This window comes from Pinus tabuliformis, chromosome 6, assembly GCF_031772625.1.
Source record: "Pinus tabuliformis cultivar Carrire ecotype Pingquan chromosome 6, CPIR1, whole genome shotgun sequence".
Classification (NCBI taxonomy): domain Eukaryota; kingdom Viridiplantae; phylum Streptophyta; class Pinopsida; order Pinales; family Pinaceae; genus Pinus; species Pinus tabuliformis.
The window spans coordinates 75,698,497-75,716,126 of NC_142292.1; the positions used below are offsets into that span (position 1 = coordinate 75,698,497).

General features: G+C 38.8%; 1 protein-coding gene across 2 annotated transcripts in view; it reads right to left on the reverse strand.

Moving 5' to 3' along the window:
* LOC149257328 (golgin Putative 1) overlaps positions 1-17,630 on the reverse strand; it is a 256,139-nt gene that overhangs the window by 40,304 nt on the left and 198,205 nt on the right. The window contains exons 15-17 of one of the 2 annotated variants that reach the window (XM_089414020.1): positions 15,361-15,408; positions 15,130-15,225; positions 14,918-14,997 (exon numbers count right to left, since the gene is read on the reverse strand). In XM_089414020.1, the coding sequence (XP_089270146.1) occupies positions 14,918-14,997; positions 15,130-15,225; positions 15,361-15,408 (224 nt within the window). Of the gene's footprint in view, positions 1-14,917; positions 14,998-15,129; positions 15,226-15,355; positions 15,409-17,630 lie in introns of those variants that run through there. The other variant, XR_016256703.1, reaches the window with a different exon arrangement.

A 17,630-nucleotide genomic window follows, 5' to 3' on the forward strand; every position in this document is an offset into this window, starting at 1 on the left:
TCCAATGTATATAATGTTCATGTCTTGGGTCCTCTAGCCACGACTAATGCTCCTTTGCTAATTTTCTAGCCTCCTTTTCCAAAGCTTGTGTAATAGCCATCATCATCCAACCATCCCATAGAGATCAAAATCATGTGCATTTCTGGTACATGCCTGACCTTTTTCAACAATATATCTTGTCCATCCTTCATCTTGATTTGGACATCTCCTGCTCCAACAATAATGCAAGAGTGATGGTTCCCCAAATGTACTCTACCATAATCACCAGGAATATATACAACAAAACTATCTTTGCATGGGGTTACATGGTGAGATGCCCCGGAGTCAAGGATTCAATAAAAGATACTTTTAGATGTATATAAACATGCATCCTCTATTGAAACAGTAAATAACACATCACCATCTGCGACTACAGCAGTAGTCTCATCTTCATTTATGCTGGACGACTTGTGATTTGTATTGGTCAATTTCTGATCCTTTTGCCCTTTCTTCTAGACTCAACATTCTTTCTTCATGTGCCCGGGTTTGCCACAATGAAAGCAGATGAGCCTACCCCTCCTTAATTTTGATCGACCTATCGGTCTTGAACGCCCTTGCCAGCCTCAATCAATTCTCCTACCACGATCATCTAGAGCTAGATCTTCTCCTCCCTGGTTTTCTGCAATTGACTTGCGTCACAACTCTTCATTCATTAAGTTGCTTCTGACATCATCAAACTTCAGGGTCCCTGCAGGTGTTGAAGTGCTCATAGCTACAATTAAATTTTCCCAATTGTCTGGCATAGAACACATTAACAAAATAGCTCTAATTTCATCATCTAGAATCATTTTAACAGAGGCAAGCTAGCAAGCTAACTAGTAATAATACTGAATTTATTTAAGTGCTCAACAACTGAAGCACCCTCCATCTTGATATTATAAAGCTTCTTCATCAAGAACACTTTGTTTGATGTCGTGTTCTTCTCATATAGATCATGGAGCTTCTTCCATAATTCTTCTGCCATATTTTCTCCAAACACATTGAAATACACATTCTTTGCTAGACATTGGCGGATTGTTGCAATTGCCTTTCTATCTAGCTTATTCCATTCTTCATCTGTCATTAATGAGGGTTTCTTTGCCATACCCTCAATCGAAAAATACTGATCTTTTAAAATCAGTATATCATCCATCTATGATTTCCATAGGGAAAAATTAGCCCCTTTCAACTTCTCCATGTCAGTTGATGTTGTTGTCTCCATTCATAATAAAATTCACGCCCCAAAAATCAAACTCCACTTACAAAAGAAGGCTTTAATTATTACACCCTTTTTGCCAAAATCAATCTCCTTTAAGAAAAAATTATCATATAACAAGGATCACCTTTTTTCTTTTTTCTAATAAATATATTAAACTAGATTTTTATTAAAAAGGACATCAAATGCAACTTTTAAAAAGAAGTGTGTGGCCCCTACAATAATAATAATAATAACTTTAAAAAACACCTTCACACATACATGTTCATTTGAAAAACTTATGACAAAGCATCAAACTCCACATTTTTAATGTTGTTCTTTTAAACAACCACAACCTCTGCTTAACACGATGTGCAGCTCACAAACATGTCACGATGCCATACCATTCCACTGGTCATCGCCTCCACCTTCCAGAGGTCTCCCGCAGATAGCAGAAATTTGCTAGAGAAGGGCTCATTGGTGCAGCGCTGAGCCTCAATGCCTTGACATCGAGATGGTGGCATGCACAAGATATATCGACCCTTCCTGAAGAGCGAGGGTGTCGAAAGAGGTCGCAAGTACTAGAGGTCACAGGGTGTGAAAGAAGTCGTTGAATAACAACGAACCAGAGAGAGTTCTTGCTATGCTCTGAAGTGTCGAAGGATAATCAATTGGTTTTGATAGCATGAGAAATCAACCAGAACTCGTAGTCTGAAACTGGATATCGGTGAGAAATAAACCTTGGTGAGAACTGGCTCTGATACCAGTTGATGGAGTATAACACAATAGAACATTAATCAGAGGCAACAAAATGCAAGACAGTGAGCTTACAAAGAAGAAAAATTAAGAATTCAAAGACAGCACAATCTCATTTGAGAGACAGATCTTAGAAACACAAATACATTAACAAAATGGGGAGCATGGCAAAATGTTTTGCCAGGTGCTCCCCTTCCCAGGGATCATGGGAACTTGGAAGTGTTTGTAAAAATGTTTCACCATGTGTTTCACTCAATTACACAAAATGGAGAGCATGGAAAAATGCTTTGCCAGGTTCCCCATCCCAGGGGTCATGGGAAGTGTTTGTAAAAGTGCTTCACCATGTGTTTCACTCAGTTCCACAAAATGGAGAGCATGGAAAAACGTTTTGCCAGGTGCCCCCTTCCCAAGGGTCATGGGAAGTGGGGGGCACGTTCCCATAGAAAATTGTCAACCACAGTGGATCAAGATTTCAAAGGGTTCAAGAAAGACACATACCAATGTTTCTAAAAATTAAATCATGAAATCGATAAAGATCAATCCTTTAATGCTTTTCTAATTGTAATGTTAACTTGAGCTAACTTTTAGCTTTGTTCTTAGATATTTTCTTGGTGTTGATAGCATAGCTATATTTGCCACTATTGCATTCCCAAATTGTATTACACTAGACGTACACTACTAGTCATATTGACTTAAAATGGTCATTTAGATTATAAAATTAGACATAATAATAAAGTCACTTTATGACTTAGTTTAATGAAAAGGAAACCATTTTTGTTAGATAATTAATTGATATTGAATAAAAAAATAATAGTGACTGATGCCCTTTTACTGTGGGAGAAAGCTTAAGTGTAACATAAGGTGAAGAGTTGTGACCTTTTTAGTCAAGACTATTATAATTATTATTTATTATATTAAATTTTATTATTTTTAGTTTATTTATTTATTATTTATTTTATATATAACACTGCCTTCTACTTAAGAATTTCTTTCTCCTCAAAGCATTGGTAACAAAGGATGTCCTTGACTAAAGTTCTTTGTCTCTCTAGAGGCATTTTCTTCTGCTAGGTTCTTGCACTTAATGAAATATTCTTTAATTACTTTGGAGCGTAATTTATTTTCTTTGGTCGCAATGATACCTTCTGATTCTAAAACAATTTTCCCTTCATTACCTAACGTAGCAAGTGTTGTCTGTGATGTTTGATGTTTACCTAAAAATCTCTTAAGACAAGATACATTGTGGCTTTTATCAGATAGTTCCAAACTCTATGCTACTCGGTTGATTTTTTTGCTAATCTAATATGGTCTGCAAAACCTCAAAGTCAACTTGTTCTTTCTTTGATGTTTTAGGGATAGTTGTTTGTAAGGTTGGAGCTTCACAAATACTCAACCTCCAATCTCAAACTCTCTCTTTGTCCTATGATGGTCAGCTCACTGCTTCATACGATTTCTTGCAAAATTTATTTTATATATAACACCGCCTTCCACTTAAGAAATGATTTCTCCTCAAAGCATCGGTAACAATGGATGTCCTTGACTAAAGTTCATTGTCTCCCTAGAGGCATCTTCTTCTACTAGGTTCTTGCACTTAATGAAATATTAGTGAACGTTTGGGTTGATTTAGCTAAACATTAGTTACATCCTATTCCACTAGTTACTACTGTTACCCACCATTTTGTGGGTGATATCCTAGGAGAATTTTTTTCTCCATGATGGTACTCCACCGACAGCCAGCAACCCCTCACAGCCACCAAGTAGCTCGATGTGCCATTTCTTTGCCACCTGAGCCAGCCATGTGGTCCCTCACCCATCTGTCATGATCGTATGTTTGAAGGTGGGCCTCCCAAACCTAAAGGTATGCCTTGTTATTTGGTAATTGAGAATTCTAGTTTATTTATCACGGAAACTTTGGGTATGGATTAATGGCGGAATTCAACGGAAAGAGTGGTCTAGGTTTGTGTTCTTGTCCCCTAGGTCCCTTTTGAGATGTTAACTTTGCACCCTAGTCCCGTGGGATATCTTTTACTAACCTATTGGTTTTAGGGATGGTACTATATGGGAAACTCGAATTTCGGTTACGTGGTCCTGCTCTCCAATTCGCATATATTACTCCCCTTTCACTCATTAAATCCCTAATCATCCCTTCTCCCACCTAGGTCCACATAGGGTCAACCACCCCCTCCCCTTGCCCCACATCGTGGGTCGGGCCTGGAATGATGCCGAGAGGTTGATGCAGCTAAAAAAAAAAGAAAAAGCATATTTGGCCTCATTCAACAGGAAATTGTACCACAAAATGCAAAAGATGTTCGAGACAAAAGCATTTAGCACATGGGCAAAAGCCATGACATGAGCTCTACCCCATTCCATGGCCATCACCCTGGTTCCTACATGGCCCTTGATGAGCCTCCTTTATCATTCAGGAACCCATGATTGTCCCAACCCCCGGTGGGTGATGAACTACCCCACCTTATAAGGGTGTATCCACTGCTATACTTTACGCATCATACTCTTATTACCTAAGGCCTCGAGCAGTTAACCAAAGAAAACCATAAAAGGCAAAAGGCATATGAAGAAGGGTGGAAAAATCAAGGTCGGGGTAATTCATGCACCACGATTGCTCCCTCCTACACATTATTTACCCAAGTGTGGGCTTCCATTTTATTATATACCCTTGTACCATGGCATGTGATCCAAGTTGCCCCCTTCCATTACCTTCTCCATTCCATCATTATGCCACATGACACCACCATTTGAAGGATGTAACACGGACATACCACCCACTTTAGGGGTAGAAACCACCTAATAGGATGCCTGATTAACCCTATTTGGAGCTGGGAGACATTAGCACATGCCAAAGCCCACTATGGAAGGGCATGCCATTATGAAGTGCACACTTGTTATCCATGGTTTATAAACTCTTTTACTTGACTTCTTTAATGACTTGGTTTGTTGGAAGGCACGGGGACGCACTGGATCTTATGCAGGATTGCAAGTGGTTTCCATTTGGGTTTGGTTTCCCTATATGGGGTCTTGAACCCAAAGGGCTACATTTGCACATGTAGGGTGTGTGTAGAGAGCCATGGGCCTCCACAGCAGCAGACAACACTCCATGGATCCCCACATCCATTCAGAGATTGCTCATGGTTCACTTATTGGACAAGGAAGATGCACCTGATCCATCATGCCCAGCTAGCCCCAGAGTTGCACCATACACTTGGCAGATGATCTAGGACTTGCACGATGATGTGGCATCACCTACACCATCATCCTAGCCCTTGCAGGCAATCTATAGGCATCTTCAATTTGTTTGGAGACCCATAAGGACACTTGTGTGCCCCCATAAGTCATTTGGAGCACCATAGCTTATTACAAGGGGTCAACCCCTTGTCCACTGTTTTTGGGAGTTCAACTACACATTATGGCACATACAAACTCCATTAGGCCTCCTCCAAGGCCCAACGACATGCACTATCCATTATTCGACCTCTTGAGAGGCTTATTCTTTTGTTTATGAGCTAGTTTGGTGGGATTGTCACCAAAAGTTAGTTATTTTGCACATTATTTTAATGTAGGGGATAATGTAGGCCTAATTAGCTAAATCAAACTCATTAGAAGTGTATAAATACAAGTGATGTGAATTAATTTTAGCATCATCACTTGGATTGATCATTAGCTCTTGTGAAAATTTCGCATTCTTTGGAGGAGGTTTTTGGATGCATGGATGAATTTTGATGTTTGGTTAAATCTTCTTTGCCTTGGAGCTTCTCTTGTTGGAAAATTTCATGATTGGATATATTCTTCTTACATGTAAGTACCTTCAAAATGCTATTTTTGTTACGTAAATTTGCTGCATCAAGATGTTGGGAATTTCGTTATTCAAGGGCTTATTCACTGCATCAATTTATGCAAGGACATGGAAATTAAGTTTCTAAATGATGTTGTATCATGATTGGGCCATGCAATGAATGAATGAATGTTCCTAGGGATAACTATTTCTCCTGATAAGCCATCGAATTATGCTAAACGAAGTATACAGACCTTGAACCTGCTTCAAACTAGCCTTAAGCTTAGTGAAGTGTCTTCTAGGCCTCCTTGATAAGTTGAAATCGAGCCAAACCCTAATTTATCCATGACTGCATCTCTCCCAAAGAGCAAGGCACTAGTCTTCCATTGGTGATCACTTTAAAAAATATTTTTCTTCACTTTCTCTCTTCCTTCTAGGCCTAGCCTACATAGGTCACCTAGGGCATCACTTATCTCACAATCTAGCCACTTCAATTTTTGGTCCACAACTGCGCTAGAGTTTTCTCTACATGCCCTCCAAATTTGAGGCAAATCCGACAACGGGATCTCGAGATATTGCAAGCCCTAACTCGAGTACCGTTTCTTGCCCTAGGTTTCCTTTGGCTAGTGACCTCATTGGGATTATTACATCAAATTCAAAGAAAATTTCTCCTTTAATCCCCTTCAATTAGGTTAAGCACAACCTTGGTTGATAAATTCCATCCCCTTGACCTAATTCTAGGTCCACTTGGTCCTGTGTGGTCCCACAACTTATTGAAGCCAATTTCACAAAGACCACTTGGAATCCAAGTTTCCACAAGGATTTTAGGAGCTAAGAGTCTTCTTGACAAGTCATATACTCAAACCCTAGCTCTTAGAATTCCCTTAAGCCCTTCCTAGAGAGCCTTTCATCTTGCTTTCAAAGAAAGCAAGCCATATATCTGAGCCTCTCTTGTGAATAGGCTTCTAGGATCACCTCTCATCCTATCATTGATCCATTCATTTTCGTGATCCTTATTATAATGGATCTCCTCCCATCAATGAAAGTTCGTAAAAAGTAGGGAACTTTAACCGAGGTGACTGTGGGCTATTGCTCCATTGTCGCCCTTGACCTAATAGTAGCCCTTCAAGGATACCCTTTGAGGACCCCCGCTAGTTTCAGCGGTAACACATCCTTCTTTAAAATGCTCCCATCTGCTAGGGGCACCAAGAGACAAACTGATAGCAACATTGCCTTGGACTCTAGATCGGTACAAACTTGAAGGACCATTCCCTTCCCTAGAGACCTCAGAGAAATCACCAAACTATATCTCCCAATAACAAGTAGTCGAGGTCCCCTAGACACCAACACCAGGTTACTTCGTGACAATAACGGGTCCAGATCTTCCCCTAACTCTCCCTCAAGGCACCATTCTATTTTGAGTTTTCTTCATTCAGTGTCAAGTGTTAGGAGAGATATCTTTAATGGACCATGACCTAATCCCTGACTCCTTTTTTGCAACTGCCCACACTTGGAGTCAAAGGTTTCTCATGATTTAGCACATAGACATTCTACTTTTACTTTATCTCTTGTTTTTTTATATAGGACCATTTGATACTCATGTTTGTATCAACATCATTGTACTCTAGAGTCTGCAGTCCCATTGACCCACTTCTGTGTTCATTTGTTGGACATCAATATAACTATCCTATCTTATTTCCATGTGATATCCAATAAGTATTCTCTCTTTCAAATTATCTTTGTGTTTTTGCTTCCTGCATTTATGTTTGGTTTTTATAATAATTTATTGGTCATTCTTTGGCCATTGATTAGTTATATTATGACCTACTCTAACAAGAATGAACAAAATTCCATGTAAGGAGGCTACCCTATTTTAATCATGTCTTTTTCTCCTAGAAATCCATGGTAGCTGAGTCTGTCATCCCAAAACAACTGTTAAATGTTAAGAACAAAGCAATGAGCCTAACACAATGGGAGATCAAATATTTCAGACGGATCTAGGAAAGAATCAGTCCTAGTTTCTCTCTCGAGTTTGGCAAAAAGTAATCAGCCAGCCACAATCGAAGATTGAACACTTTAAATGGAGTTTAGGACAAAGTCACAGTGCCAATATTTCTATTTGGCTCAAGGGAAAAGTCACAATCCTAGTTTTTAATGTAATAAACATTCTCTCAATGGTGATCTACTTGAGCTCAGGAAATTTTATAGACTCATGAGGGAAAGACAACAAAAGGAAATGCCCCCACTCACCTATAGACATCCCTAACCAATGAGAAAGAAGTTCAAAATCTAAAGGCAATACCTATCACAGACATTGGAGTAGAATAACTCAGCTATTTATCATAAGATATATATATATATATATATATATATATAACATTGCCTTCCTCCCAAAAATATGCTTTGTCCTCAAAGCATACGTAACGATGGATGTTGTTGATGAAACGCTTCAGTCTCCCAAGAAGCTTCTTCTTCTGGTAAGTCCTTCCACTTGATCAAGTATTCTTTGATTACTCGTGATCGGAGCTTCTTTTCCCTCGTGGATATGATACCTTCTAGTTCTAAAATGACCCACCCTTCATCATCTAAGGATGGAAGCATTGTTTGGGCTTATTGATGGACACCAAGTGCCCTTTTAAGGCAGGATACATGGAAGACATTGTGGACACGACTTTTATCCGGAAGGCTTAAACTTTATGCAACTTCGCTGATCTTTGTTGATCTGGTATGGTCCATAGAACTTTGGTGCCAATTTATTTTTTCCTTTTTTGTTTTAAGGACAGTTGTTTATATGGCTAGAGCTTGACAAATACCCAATCTCCAACTTCAAATTCTCTCTTGGTTCTATTTCGGTTAGCTTGTTTCATAGGATTCCTTGCATTATTCAGATTTTCTTTTAGAGTTTGGACGACTTTTTGGGTTTCTTGTAACTAGTTTTTAACAGTTGGCAGCATCGTCTCGATGATAGCAAAGTCCTTCAATTTCGGAGGTTCGTAACCATACAAAGCTTGAAAGGGAGTCATTTTCACTGATGTGTGGTAAGTGGAATTCTACCACCATTCAGCGAGATGTAACCACTGAGCCCACTTGTTTTGTTTGTCTGTGGCATAACAACATAGGTAGGCTTCCACACATTTATTGACAACCTCAGTTTGACCCTCTGTTTGAGGGTGGTAAGTAGAACTCATGTTGAGGTAGGTTCCTATATGCTTGAAAAATTCCTTCCAAAAATTACACTTATATTTGGCATCTCTATTGCTCACAATAACCTTGGGAAATCCATTTAATTTGTAAACATTTTTGCGAAATATTTCAGCGATTTGTTTTGCTGAATCTGATTTCCTCATTGCAATAAAGTGAACATACTTGGTGAGTCTGTCAACTACTACAGGAATTTTATCCTTACCATCAGACACAGGTAAACCTTTAATAAATCATTGATATTTCCTCCCATTTCTGGTTCGGAATGTTTAAGGGATGAAGTAATCTAGGTGTCATAATATTTTCATTTTTATTTTTTTGGCATTCATCGCATTCAGCTACATATTTTTGAATATCATTGCTCATTCCCTTCCAAAAAAAGGATAGGCGTGCATTGTAGTAGCTCATAAAGTATCCTACATGTCCGGCTGACTGTGAATCATGCAACTCTCTGAGAACCTTGGCTTTAAATTTGGAATTTGCATTCAAATAAATTCTTCCTTTGCACCATAGAATCATTCTTCCATCCAAATTTTGAATTCTGAGGAAGATTATTGATTATAGCACTTTTTTCTAGATTTTATTGCATATTCACTTCAAATCTCATTAAGCCATTCGGGAATAACCACTAACACTGCAAGTAACGATGGTTCTTCGTCTCTCCTCGACAAGGCATCAGCTACTACGTTATCTTTCCCTTTCTTGTGTAATATATCCATGTCAAAGGCAGCAATTTTTTCTATCCATTTATGTTGTTCTGTAGATAGTGTTTTCTGCTAGAGAAGATGTTGAAGACTATTATGATTTGTTTGTATTTAGAACTTACTTCCTAAGAGATATTGTCTCCATTTGGCTAATGCATGCAAAATAGCAAGCATTTCCTTGTTGTATGTAGACTTGAGATGTTCGTGCTTATTTAGCTTTCTGCTTTCGAGCGCAATTAGATGATCATCCAACATTAGTACTGCTCCTATGCCAAAACCCGAAGCATCACATTCAATTACAAATGGTTTTGCAATATCTGGAGTTGCTAATACAGGGGCATTAGACATAACTTCCTTCAAATCTTCAAAACACTTTCCTGCTTCATCATTCCATTGAAATGAGTTCTTCTTTAGAAGGTTTGATAGGGGTGTGGTTATATGGGCGTAGTTTTTAATAAATCTTCGATAATATCCGGTCAACCCTAAGAATCCTCTTAGCTTGGAGATATTAGCTGGTTTGGGCCACTCCCTTATAGCCTTGATCTTGTTAGGATCTACTTTAACTCCTTCTTTGGATATTATATGTCCGAGATATTCTACTTCTTCCTTCCCAAAGGTACATTTGGACTTCTTGGCATAGAATTGATGCTCTTCCAATAGTGTAAGAACTTTCTCCAAATGTTGTAGGTGCTCCTTCCAAGTTTTACTGTAAATTAAAATGTCATCAAAAAACACTAACACGAACTTCCTTAGATATGGACGAAATAACTCGTTCATAGTGGCTTGGAATGTAGCTGGTGCATTGGTTAACCCAAAAAGCATTACTTTAAATTCGTAGTGACCTTCATGTGTTTGGAACGCAGTTTTTGGTATGTCTTCCAACCTTATTATGATTTGATAATACCCTGACCTTAAGTCCAATTTTGAGAAGTATTTAGCGCCATGTAGTTCATCCAGCATTTCATCAATGAAGGGAATTGGGAACTTGTTTTTAATTGTTATTTTGTTTAGTCCTCGATAATCAATGCATAACCTGAACGATCCATCTTTCTTCCACACCAATACAACTGGAGCAGCATACGGACTTTTACTTTTTGAGATGATGCCACACTTTAAAAGATCTTGGATTAATCTCTCAATTTCCATTTTTTGATGATGTGGATATCGATACGGTTTGATGTTGACAGGGTTTGATCCTGCTTTGACTTCTATTGTATGCTCAATTTCTCTATTAGGAGGCATTTTCATGGGCAGGTCTTGGAATACTTTTTCATGCTTCTGAATTAGCTCTTGTACTTTTGGTGCTTCTTCGCTGAGCAATTTTGACGTTAGCATTTCTAATTGGTGACATTGTACTACATAGGCTGGTGCTCCTCTTCAAATCATTTTCATCATTTGGGATGATGATATGATTTGATTCTCAGGGGCTTGGAATCCATATAGGTTGTATTTCTGCCCTTCCCATTTAAATTTTATAAACTTCTTTTGATGTTTGGTAGAATAAGTACTGAGGGTTTGTAACCATTGGATACCTAAGAGTCCCAATGTTGATAATATCGACGATATTCAAAAATATCACGATATTTTAGGCAAAGGAAATACCGCCGAGAAAATATCGCGATATTTTCTGTTTTGAAAATATCACGATATTTTCAAAATAACGGCAAAATATCACCATATTTTGAAAATATCGACAAAATATCACCATATTTTGAAAATATCAACTATGTTTAAAAATTTGAAAAAATTGATTTTTTATGCTTGTCGATATTTGCCAATATTTTCGCTAATATTGTCAATAAGATGTTTTTTGGACCCTCGCCGATATTTTGCCAATACCAATATTATCAACACTGCCTAAGACCACATCTACTTCTCCTAATGGTACAGTGCAGAACGGAGATTCTAAATTAAAGTCTTGGTTGCAATTTGACTTTATGGCATTTCCCTACCTTTTCAATCTTCTTACCGTCAACTACTATCACCTTCATGTTGGGCATGGGGAATGTGAAAATGTTGAGTCTCTTCGCCGCGGTTGAGTCCAAAAAATTGTGGGTGCTACCGGTATCGATGAGAACCATTACATTGTTCTTCTTGATATGTCCTTTTAATTTTAATGTCTGGGATTGTGATATTCTTGTCATAGCCGATAGTGACACTTATGAAATGCTTTCGTCATCTAGTTCTAGAGAGAATTCTGGGGCATCTTCAATTTCTTCTACGTCTGATTCATCACTGTCTGAATCATTAGTTGCTTCATAGTTATACAGATTCTTGGTCTCTTTTCTTTTAGACCAACTATGTTTAGGGTCCCACTTGTAGGAATTTACAGGGTAAGTTCCTCAGAAAGAATACCAAAAGGACACCGCTCACAACCAGATCACAGATCAATACACCAGTACTTTTGACGTGGTTAAAACCCTCAAAGAGGGAAACAGTCCACGGCCTGTCCCAACGTGGGTACTACAGGCAATTTATTAATCAAAGAATGAAAATTTACATAAGCTTCTCTCATGCACGGATTACCCGAACAATGACCCTCCATGCGCTTTAAATAGAACTCATGGACCAATCGGGTGTCAAGCCACGGATCAAGTGTCGGTAATACCGAGGTGAGAGTGAACCGTCGAATCACTACATATCGTGACCGTCGGATTGTAAGTTACAAAATGTACAACGGTAAAATACACTTTACCTAACTCTATACCTAACTCTATACTAGACCAATTTGAACTTAACTATTTCCTATGTGTCGGAATATCCTAACATCCCCCCTTAAGAACAACTTGGGATAGGATTGAAGGATTTACAAATATGACACAATAGGAGAAGGAAGGAGGCACTAGAGCCTATCCCCCCTTAGTGACAACTTCCTGAACTCCAAGCATATATCGAAGTTTAGTGAACTTCGCCTCTGTGAGAGCCTTTGTGAAGATGTCTGCAACCTGATCATCTGTTGAACAATATTGCACTTCAAGAACATGGTCATGAATGAGCTTTCTGATGAAGTGCATGTGTAGTTCAATGTGTTTGCTGCGCTGATGCTGGACTGGATCTTTGCATAGCTGAATGGCACTTTGATTATCACACCAAAGTGTGGTTGGATGCTGCTGCTCAAAGCCAAACTCTGATAGGATCTGACGAAGCCACAAGGCTTCCTTACTAGCTTCCACGGCCCTCTTTCATCCTTTGCATTTCCACGTTAAATTTTTCTCCTTCACAAAGATGTGGTGGAACATATTTTGTGTTATCCGTATTCGCAAACAGGGGAAATCTTCATCATGAATATACTTTTTCAGCCTTTGACCATAACATCTTTTCAAATTTCTTTTCAGCAGCTTTTTCTTTTTTTCTTGCTACTTCTATCGACGTAATGTCATGAAGCTCAAGTTCTGCTCATAGATGGGTTTTAAGTCTGGAAGTGTACAATTGGATTAAACAACTTTCTGATAATCCAAATACTCGTGTTGCTAAACTCTCCCATTCTCGAGTGTATTCATCCACATCTCCTTTTTGTCGTAATCTGGTGAGTGTTGAGAAGAACTCTTCTTCCTTCACACCTTGGAACCTTTTAAAGAACGCATCTTTAAATTTCCTCCAACTAAGAGCAAGTGTTGTCTTCTTCCACCACATATACCAATTATATGATTCGCCTTCCATTTTCATGGAAGCGTGCCTAATTTTTTCGCAATCACTGTTAATATCGTAAATCTCGAAATATTCTTCTACTTTATTGAGCCAAGCAACGCTGCATTTTTCGTTACCGTGGAATTTGGGTAGCTCGATTTTTGCTCTTCGTTGATATGTCGCTAATGGTGGAGCGAAAAAGGGGTATTGATTTGAAAACGACATATTGGTGAATGGATTCTAGAGCTGCTTATTTTGAAAGTTTGTGTTACTATTTTCTTGATTAAGCATGGAAGATGTCTTCGGAGATTCGGGTTTCTCATTTGCATCTGATGATTTTGACGAATCTAGAGAATTGAGATGTTGAGTAGCCTCATTATTCTAGGGCATTTGATCGAGTGTAATCTTCAGGCTGGTACAAATACAACCCAACATCACCATAGCTTGATCCACCTTTACTGAAAGGTCTGTCTGATCCTTTTTAAATTCATTCTTGTTCTCCTCGAGCTGACTCTTTATTCCATTTGTTGTGTCCTGCAGTGTCTCGATTTTATCACCATGTTCGGTCACCTTAGCCTCAAGTTCTATCATTTTTTTATTGAAATCGGCCATCGACATTGATGCAGCCATTGATCTGGTATGCGGCAGGAATTATCCAGCGTGAATATATATATATATATAAATATTAATTATATTATATAGTTATTAAATATTAATTAATTATATAGTTTAAAATTATATAGCAAATTAATAATTAATACTATAATAACTATACACATATTAATGACACGATTAAAAGAGTTCGAAGGTCCACTGTGGTCAAGGGACGGAATGCTTCGTTGTTTGGCAGTGATAGAGAATGATGATCTGCGTAAAAATCGTGGCAGAGGTATCAGTTTTCACAAAAAACAACGGAGGGACTAATAGGGTGTGACAAGGATGGTAGGGCCGAGAATGATGGTCTGCGTTAAAACTGTGGTAGAGGAATCGGGTGGCGAAATAGTGAACAGGCATAGGGTGTGGAATGTCGGCAACGAACAATGGTGGGACAGTTGTGGTAGGGGGATCGGGTGGCGTAAGAGCGGACGGCGTGGAAGAGATGCGGATGCGGAGTGTAAGGTGGCAAGGGCACAGGATTATCGAGGTGTGACAGTCGGAAGAGATGGTGGAAAATCTTGGTGACGATGAGAGGGATAGGTGATGGATGGACCGAAAACGACAAATGCCAGGAAGACAGAAACTCCAACGAGACAAGGGTGTGACGAGCTTACAACGGCGGACGATGTTGTATGCAACGGATGTCTTGGTGTAGCAATTTTGCCAGAAGACTGAACTCGCTCCGATACCAAATGGAGTAGAATAACTCAACAATTTATCATAAATATATATATACATTATTAATAATAAATGTAGGATGATTTACAAAGTGAGAGGCTCGGGCTTAAATACAGCCCTACGTGCCTCTTGGTGAGTGGGCATGATCTTTGATCATGCCCTATGCCCTAATTAAATAATAGTTTTACAAAATACTAATTTTTTTATATAACAGATAGGGAAGTCTTTGCATTATGCCATGCTTATACCTATCATATAAATTGGGAAAATAAAAATGAAAATAATGTTGGTCCATACTCAAGCGGCTTGAGTTCGCTATAATCTTCATCCCAAGGTGTTGATGTGCGGCGTGAATTCCTATTCCATTCGGCTTCTGCCTGTTTTGAGCAAGTGAATAAAAAATCTAAACATTAATATGTCACATCATCCTAACAAACTTATAACAGTATATCAACAGAAAGACAAAAAAAATGAATACTTCAGTAAGAGCTTCAGCCTTCAGTTTGAACCTGCAATTCTCTAAATCGTCTTGCTTCTTTCTCAAGTTGAAAATGTGCAGCTGCTTTTTCACTAGTCATCGCTTCCAATTGTGTTTGCTTTAAATACTGCAATTGGAAACATTAATACATTACATCAGCATTGGAATTATAGATGCTTCAAATCACCATGCAAGAACAAAAAGGAATAGACAATAAAAAATAATTTTTCCTTAAAGCTTGAGGCTGTTGTATTTACCATACCAATAAATCAGTTAGTTCACGATATCGTTTCTCTAATTCCACGTGTGCCTGTTACATTTTTAACACAGAGAGTATAAGAATATAAGAATATGTACAATTAGCTAAAAGGAATGCAAATTTGCAGCTATGTTTTAAGAGTGCCAAATTCATGGTCAGACACACTACATACAGCATACACTAAAAGGGTTGTATGCAATGCCTTAAATTTAACTAATTCCTTTCAAAAACCCCAATGTCATAGCCTTTTCAACACAATGCATATGCCTCCAAGAACATAATTTGAGTGGCAAGCACAAGAGCTTTGTTCTCCAAGCTATTGGAAATGCACTCAACTATGACAGTTGTCAGATATTATTAAATTATTCTAATACTAAATATTTATGATAATGTCAATAAACAAAAACATCTATACACGTTTGTGATGGTATTGGTGTACATAATTTGAGTGGCAAGCACAAGAGCTTTGTTCTCCAAGCTATTGGAAATGCACTCAACTATGACAGTTGTCAGATATTATTAAATTATTCTAATACTAAATATTTATGATAATGTCAATAAACAAAAACATCTATACACGTTTGTGATGGTATTGGTGTTGGTCAACGTACAATCAATGCTAAGTGTTAGTAATGTATTAGCAATATGTACATGCAATTAATGTGATAGAAAGTGGTTCACAATTGAAACTGTAATAAGGTGCTAAAAATGATGTAACTAGAGATAATATACTTGGAACAGTGTGGTGTGTATGTTTCTGTGTGTTAAATCTCCTTATACCAGACCAAATTTGTTTTCTCACAACAATTATTTATTTCCAGAAATTTATTTTATTATGGCTTATGAAAGGAAAACTGGAGGAAGGCCACTGTGGAGTTAACAATAGTGGGGAGTCACGCTGAAAACGAAGGAATCAAACAGAACTGTCTGCAAGCATTGGTAAAGGGCCATCAGCCAGGCGTCTTTCTCCATTTTCATAAAGGATTTGAATGTAATAACATTGCTGGTGGTTTTATTCCTGGGTTTGTCTCGATTTTCTTACATTTATGGTGGTTGGTGCCTGAGCAATTGGCTCTATATCTCAGGTCTATCTTTTGGCAGTGGCTCTTTACTGCTTTGACATTCTCACTCCTCCCTTGGTCTCGGCAACTGGGCTCTAGATGAGGTCTTGGGCATTTTCTAGATATTCTCGGGATTATCTGACATCCTGATCCACCCTGGGGGTTTTTATTCTCTTGGCTTTCCCTCTGTGGGTCTTACACAACTTTAAGATCGTCAGTATCAGGCATATAGATCCGTTCTGCTGACATCCTTGCTACACTAATTGAGCGTTCCGATTTACATTTATTTCCCTTTTGGGTCGCCCGCTGAGGTTTGGTGTGATTGACATTCATCCATTTATGGACTTTCTTGTTATGCGCTCAGACTCAGGCTAACGTGGCACCAATTGCACTACTGGCTACCATTGGATATTACAGCAGTCAACTGTGCAGACGTCATTGCTTGAGGTGACAAGGATGGATGAGATCATTGGCATTCTCGATGTTCATGTCCAGGTTGGAGGCGGAAAGAATTCACAGACGGGGCACTCACGAGTGGGTGACACATTCACATTCACATACCATGCATGAGGGGCACGGGTCACCTTCGATATGACATACACCGCCTCTCCTCTACTTGGGTATGGCACGTTGTTCCGAGGTGTTAATACTGAACATTCGAGGCACCGAGGTGGTAGACACAAAAATGTAAAATGCGCGGAGACGCCCAAACTATTAAGTTTTTTCCATGACGTGCTGTGGGATCAGGTGGTTAGCTTGCAAAATAGGGCTCTGGTCGGACGCTGGTTATTTGCAGGTGCTAGGGATATGGAATTGATGGAGTGGGTTTCAACACAATGGACCACCATTCTGGGATATACGCCCAAGGTCAGAAAACTTTTAAATCGGTGGTTCAACATCCATTTCTTGCATAAGGAGGATGTGGATCAGATTATTTCCATGCTATGGGTTTAGGGTCGCAGTTTCCTGCAACTTAATCAGTGGTATGTTGGGTTTAACCCACTCCTGGATACCCCTCGAAACAACCTCATTTGGGTCAAGCTTCCCAGACTTCCACTTGAATATTGGACCAGGCGTGCACTGATGGAGATTGGGAATGCGGTTGGATGCTTCGTTTACATTGACCTTCAGATCCTGGGGGCTCATGACAAGAGGGTAGCATGGATTCTTGTGGAGGTGAATTACTCTGGGGGCTTGCTAGGTTGCATTGAG